Here is a 7,013-nt window from a genome sequence, read left to right as displayed (position 1 = left end):
AATCTCTGCCATTACATACAATAAAACAAGAGGTGGTAAAAAAAATGTTAACTCCATAGCTACGGCCTTGGTAAGAAGCGACCTGCCCACAAATGATAGCTCAACGAAGTGGCTTTATCACGTGGCAATTTGTCGCAGCCAAATCATCTAAACCGGAGGACCCGGAGAAAAATCCACACCGCCAACAGGCGTTGTCAGTGTCGGCATCGGACCTACAACCTCCTCCATACCAGGCGAGGGGAGAACATCTGCTAGCCACCCCAAGCTGGAAGCTAGCGGATTCCTTTGGTGCCACGGTTCAATGGTCTTAATGGGCGGTGAAAGCAGTTGACCTATGCACTCCATCATCAAACTCCACAGTCGAAGGCGAAACGTATAATGTATCTGCTTCCCCTTTGTGTAAAAGATGCGTGCGTTGCTCGTGTGTTTGTGTGGTGCTTGTGTGATTGTGTGTGCCTGCGTGTATGTGTTTTTATACGGACAAAGATCCCCCACCGTGTAGCGTTAGGGGGCCGTCCATAAATGACGTCACGCGATTTTGGACGATTTTTTTACCTTCCCCCCCCCCGTCACACGGCGTCACAAAAAGTCAGACCCCCCCTCAAATATGACGTCACAAAGCTCTTCCCCCCCCCCCCCCCCAAAAAAAAAGAAAACATGCTTCAAATCACTTTAAACTATTGTCATTGTAGTGCGTATTTAATGCGGCACTGCACTCTGATGTTGGAGGAGAAAACATTTATTAAAACGTATATTTAATTAAGTAGAACGTGTTGTCTATATTTAAAGTTGCGCATTTTAATGTGACGTCACATTTCTCAACCCCCCCCCCCCTCGTCACACATCGTCACAAATATCTGACCCCCCCTCCCCTAGGTGCGTGACGTCATTTATGGACGGCCCCTTAACAGACTGCCGGAGCAAGTGCTGTTATGTGTAATGGGTTCCGGAGACACTTGTAGATGTAACTTCTTTATTACAATACAACACTCCAACAGTCCTGATACTCTGTTACAGCCTAGGTACACAGCCTAGCTACACAGCCTAGATACTCTACTCTGGCTACGCTCTGGACTCGCCCTCACAAGGTCGTAGCGTCGGGAGTTCCAGAGTCCCAGCGCTGGCTCTCACAGCATCCCAGGGTCTTCAGATGGCTGGTCGTGGGTCTTGGGTCTTGAGTTACAACTGGGCCCGATCGTCCAGGGAGCTCTCCTTTTATGCCTGGTCCGACGAGGGGTGGGTCTTGTGCGCCACCAGACATCCCACAGAGCACACACAGCCCCCCCCCCGTTGGCGGCGCCAAAAAGGCTTAAGCGCCTGGGAACCCAACGCCTGGCGCCCAAAGGCTTAAAAGCGTCTGGATCCCCTGGGAACCCAGTGCCTGGCGCCCAGAGGCTTACGCGTCTGGACCCACCTGGGAACCCAGAGCCTACAGCAGCCCCTCCCTTCTTATGTCACTACATTACCCCCCTCTACGTAGCCTCCAGCCGACCCGGCTGTCAAAAAAAAATACAATTGTACAAGAAATTATTTGTTAACCATCAGAATGAGTGTGTGACAATCAAGAAAAAAAAAATGAGAAGAAAGCGCCTCTCCCCCTCCTGTGGTCACCGATGCAGAACAACACTGTATAAACACATATATGCAGGATGAACGCACGCCCCAATCGCCCACTATACATGATGGCAAAGTGAGTGGCGTCGCGTTGGGACGAGAGTTCGTGGGCGGGGGTCATGAAAATCGTTTGAGTTTTGAGCGAGTCCGAGTGGCAGGTCCATCGGTCGCGACGGAGGCGGGAGGGGACCGACGACCCGCTGTTGCGCTTGTGTCCTGGGTCGCTGATCCCGCGGGCAAGCTTGTTCCCGCTTGGTCGGCCGTGGCGGATTTCATTCCCAAGGCACCTGAGGGCGGGTCAGCGGGACCTGCCCGAGAGTTAGAAGCAGCATCATCGCGGCGCGGCTCGTCAGACATGTCGCGCTCTCGGCCCCGGAGAAGTGAAGGAGGTGTGTAGGGTTGAATGTAAGGTTTTAGACGTGACGGGTGCACGAACCAACGTCGCTTGCCATGCTGGATCCTGACACACTGCGGGCGGAGAACGCGAATAATAACAACCGGGCCTCTCCAAGGCTTAAGCAGTTTTGAGGAAGTAGCCAATGGTACCTGCGGGCAGTGGAGCCAGGCGCGGTCCCCTTCCACCCAAACGTGGCGGGATGTGCGGAGATTCCGCAACCGCTCGTTGGCAAGCTGACGGGCTTCTGAGTTATTTTGAGCAGCCTCCCGGGCATCCATGAGACGACGCACATTAGCACGGATGTGGTCGGCAATCTTAGCCTTAGGTGCGGGCTGTTTAATGTGCAATTGTACGTCGATTGGGGGGCAAACCTCCCTACCATACATAAGATAGAATGGCGAGTACCCGGTGGCAGCATGGGGCGCCATTCTATAGGCGGCCAAGACACCAGGTATGTGGAGATCCCAATCAGTCTGTGACTCAGACACCTGGTGGCTTAGCATGGAGGTAAGTGTCCTATGTAATCGCTCGACCATACCGTCAGTCTGGGGGTGATATGGCGAGGTGCGAATTTTGTGTGTCCCTAGCAGGTTGCACACATCCCGCAACAGCGTGGAAGAGAAATTTTTCCCTTGGTCGGTCAGCAGGCGTTCGGGAGCACCCTTGTCCAGGACGTAGCCCTGGAAAAAGGCCTCCGTAATGGCTGCTGCAGACTGGTTGGGGAGTGGCCAGGCCATGGCCCATCGGGTAAAATATTCGACCCCAACCAAAAGGTACTTACTACCCCGAGGAGTAGCGGGAAACGGACCCAAAATATCCAATGCGACGATCTCATTGACCCGGGAAACTTTAATGGATTGGAGCGGCGGGCAGGACGGCCTAGCAGGTGGTTTCCGCCGTGCACATTCTGTGCAACCTTGCACAAGGTCAGCCACATCGTTTGCCATGCCCGGCCAGAAAAATTCCAATTGGATTTTAGCTAGTGTTTTCTGAACACCCAAGTGCAAGAGGCGACTGTGGGTTTCCCACACAAGTCGCCCCCGCAGGGAGGTGGGCACCACCAATGTGTGGGATTGGGACCCCCCATCCCAATGCATGAGGACGCCTTCCCGGATGACATATGATACGGGGCCCCCCTGCCCCCTGTGACCCTCGGCATCCCTAGCGCGGCGTCTCAATTTGAGGAGGGAGACGTCTTCCATCTGAAGACGTCCCCAGTCGTCCAACCCGAGGCCCAGCAATGCGTCCTGCGGAACTTGCGTGGAGGGAGCCCCGTGGTCCCCGACCCCATCCCCGGCCGCGGCCGCAAGGGATGGGGGTGGTACCCCGTCAGGCTGCCTACAACGCCCCGCACCCAAAAAACAAGCACAGCGCCCATTGTTCGGCAGCCGCGACAACCCGTCGGCGTTCCCGTGTTGAATCCCCTTGCGGTAAATGACAGTGAACGCAAAGTCCTGGAGGATCTCGAGCCAACGCGAGAGCTGTCCAGATGGTTGGTCCACTCGCAAGGCGTATTGTAGCGCCGCATGGTCGGAGCGTACTGTGAAATGCCTGCCATACACGTATGGCCTGTACTGCTTTATGAAAAAAACGATAGCAAGCAATTCGCGGCGCGTCACGCAGTAACGTTGCTCCGCGGGCGACAGCACCCTGCTGCCATAGGCGACGACGCGCTCCACTCCATTGACAATTTGCGACAGCACCCCTCCAATTCCGGTGTTGCTGGCGTCTGTATCCAGAATGAACGGAGTGGTAAAATCTGGATAAGACAGGGTAGGAGCATCGACCAGTGCTTTTCGGACGGCATTGAAAGATGCCTGTTCTAACTCTCCCCAGCGGAATTTGACCCCTTTGGCCGTCAATGCGTGGAGGGGCTTCGCGATGGATGCGAATCCCGCAACAAATCGTCGATAATATGAGGCGAAGCCGATAAAACTCCGCACCTCCCCAACAGAGGTAGGAGTTGGCCATGAGCGCACACAATTTGTCTTTTCGGGGTCCGTGGCAATTCCCGAGCGGCTGACAATATGGCCCAAATAACGAACCGAATCCCTCATGAGGTGGCACTTTTGCGGTTTGAATTTGAGGTTAGCCGTTCGCATTTTAAGGAAAACTGCCTTCAATCGCGTGAGGTGTTCATCAAAAGTTTTGCTGAACACGATTACATCGTCGAGGTAGATTAGGCAAGAATCCCACTGAAGCCCAGCGAGGACCAGCTCCATCAGGCGCTGGAACGTCGCCGGGGCCGAGTGAAGACCCATGGGAAGTCTGTTGAATTGGAACAGTCCCTGCGGCGTGCGAAAGGCCGTCTTTGGTTTGGATGCGTCATCAAGGGGTAGCTGCCAAAACCCCGAGAGGAGATCCAAGGTGGAGAAGTAATGCGCACCTGCTAAGGCATCGAGCGACTCGTCCATCCTGGGAAGCGGGTAGGCGTCGGCCACAGAAATCTTATTAAGTTTCCTGAAGTCAACACAAAAGCGGAGGCTCCCGTCGTGCTTCTTAACAAGAACGATCGGCGCCCCCCATGGGCTATTTGATGGCGCAATGACATCGGCCGCCAACATATCGTTGACGGCCACCCGTACATGTTCTTTTTCGGCCGGGCTCAACCGGAATGGGTTTTGACGAATTGGAGCGGCATCACCCGTGTCGATGTGGTGGCTTAGCAATTTAGTGCAGCCAATGTCGAATTTGCTTTGACTGAAAATGTCGGCGAAATCGCTCAGCAGCGTGCGTAATTTAGCATGCTGTAATGGTGACAAATCGGCAGAAGTGGAGCAAAGCGCGTCGAGCCATCCTGTGTCAGGACCTGGCTTGGCAACGGAAGAGAACTCGCCCCCTACGTGACCCACGATCACATCTTCTGGCGGGGCTGGCGTCGCGTGAGCAAGCACCATTCCCTGACAGATAACGGCCGTTTCCAATCCCGCGTTAAGGACCTGGTTAAAGGGGTCGTGGTCGCTTCGCACGAGCGTTTGTGCACACACGAGGTCCGGCACCCGCTCAGCTGAACGCGAAGGCCCGATCACAGCACCCCCCATGAACGCGTCGTAATCAAGGGGTTTACGAAACCGGAGGGGAACTAACATCTGAGAGCCAGGAGGAATGTGAATTGTGCACGCCGCCAACGCCTGCACCGTCATAGATGCGGAGTGCAACCGAGTGGGTGTGGGTAGGAAGGCCATGCGTCGGCCGGAGGGGAGCTCAATACACCCTTTGTTAATGAGAATTTTAATGGGCATCTTCCCCAAGAAATCTGTTCCGAGGAGGCACGGAACGGCGAGGGTTGATGAGACCAAAATGGGCCCAACTAATTGGACGTCAGCAATGCGGATCTGAGCATTGATCCGTCCGGTGATGCCCAACGAACCCCCATTTGCGGCATAGCATGGCACATCAACTGGCTGCAAGGGACGGCATGTATCGGGCAAAATGTTATAAATTATGTCTAAAATGATGGTCGCCGACGCACCCGTATCGATCAACATACGAACATCAACGCCCTCGATGGAACCCACTACGGCAGAGGACCCTGCCGCAGCGGCAACGACCCTATGGGCCAACTCGGACCATTGACCCGGTCCGAGCGCCCGGTTGTTCAATGATGGGCCCGAATCCCCCTCCTCCGAAGCATGACCCCCCTGTGTAGTGTGAGGGTGCGTGCTTGTTGTAAGTGGGGGCCGAGAGTGCGAGGTGTCGTGACTCGCCTGGGTATGCCGAGGATAAGGTGGTGGCCGAGGCGCCGGAGGTCCTGAAGTCCGGCGTCGGGGGACCCGGCAGCCGGACGCCACATGGCCCCGAAGGCCACAGTTGTGGCAGACGATGGACGCTCCGTCCTGGCGCGAGGTTGGCCGGTCCCGCTGGTGGTGATCTCGCTGGGATCGCCAGTTGGACGATCCGCGATTTTCTGTTGCTGCGAAGGCCTGATGAGGCCCCGAATGCACGTCATAGGCTTGTGCATCAGGTGGGCCTGCGCAGGCGGCGATGGTCGTGTCCTCATCGCAATGTAGGTGTGCTTGGATGCACCTGGCAGCACGTAGCGACGTGAAGTCGTCGTCGTCGTCGGCTGTCGGCATGGCAACTCGAAGCTGGCGGGCCAAGCTCATGAGCTTCTGCAGCACGAGTGACTCCACAGCGTCTTCATCCATACGAGGGTAGGCAACCTTCGCCATGGCCAGCAGCGCGCTGCGGTACCCCATCGCCGACTCGGAGGCCTTCTTCCTCCTCGCATCGAAGCGGTGACGTGCTTCGGATGGGGGTCCATAAATCAGCCGCATCTGATGAAAGGCATCCGTGAGCGTGGCACGTTTCGCGCGTGGCACAGCAAGGAGTGCTGCAAGGGAGTCGTCGTCGAGCATGGCCGGGAGGCCCTGGAGCGCTTCATACTCCGACCAGCCGGACGTCTCTATAAGAGAGACGAACCGGCGTTTGAACGCTGCCCACTCACCCCCCTCTGAAGAAAATGCCTTGAGTGCTGGCAGGCGTTGTTGGACGTGAGCCAAGCTTCCGTTGCCTGGCAACCCGGCTGAAGCTGGCTGCGCGTTCGCAGCGCTCTCACTCGGCGGTTGCAAACAGCTGTCACTCGGCGGTGAGGGACGCAGCGCTGATGACGCGGCGTCATCGGGATGGCCCACGCTTGGCCCGGAAGTGACGTCGCTCCCAGCGGCCACTGCTCCCCCCGCAGAAGTGACGACACACCCGGATGTGTTTGTGTTGGAGCCGGCGGGATGGCGCGGTCGCTGCGCCGCCTCTCTCCCTCCTGCCTCCGCCTGTGAGCGACGCATGTCGTCCAGGATGGAGACGGTGGCGTGGAGCAGCTCGGTGAGGCGAAGCAGCGTTTCCTCCATTGCTGCTCCCGACGCTGGAGGAGGATCGGCAGGTGTGGTGGACGCCTGCTCAGCCGGTGGTGCGGCGTTGTTGTCGGCCCGAGTTGGCTGCCCCGTCGCCGCTTGCTCCTCAACATCGCCGTCAGGACTGAAGGTACGTGGCTTACTTCTTGTCT

General features: G+C 56.7%; 1 protein-coding gene across 1 annotated transcript; it reads right to left on the bottom strand.

Moving 5' to 3' along the window:
• Nucleotides 1–1,338: 1,338 nt before the first annotated feature.
• Nucleotides 1,339–6,144, bottom strand: LOC133345379 (uncharacterized). Its single transcript, XM_061556083.1, has 2 exons — nt 5,719–6,144; nt 1,339–1,901 (listed from the first exon to the last, which is right to left on the bottom strand). The coding sequence occupies exons 1-2, from the start codon at nt 6,009–6,011 to the stop codon at nt 1,562–1,564; spliced, it is 633 nt and encodes a 210-aa protein (XP_061412067.1). The 5' UTR covers nt 6,012–6,144; the 3' UTR covers nt 1,339–1,561.
• Between the last annotated feature and the right edge of the window lie 869 nt (nt 6,145–7,013).

The sequence above is a fragment of the Lethenteron reissneri genome, chromosome 3 (assembly GCF_015708825.2).
Source record: "Lethenteron reissneri isolate LAM-NWPU_2019-01 chromosome 3, ASM1570882v1, whole genome shotgun sequence".
In the NCBI taxonomy this organism is placed as follows: domain Eukaryota; kingdom Metazoa; phylum Chordata; class Hyperoartia; order Petromyzontiformes; family Petromyzontidae; genus Lethenteron; species Lethenteron reissneri.
This window is presented reverse-complemented; position numbering and strand designations above follow the sequence as displayed.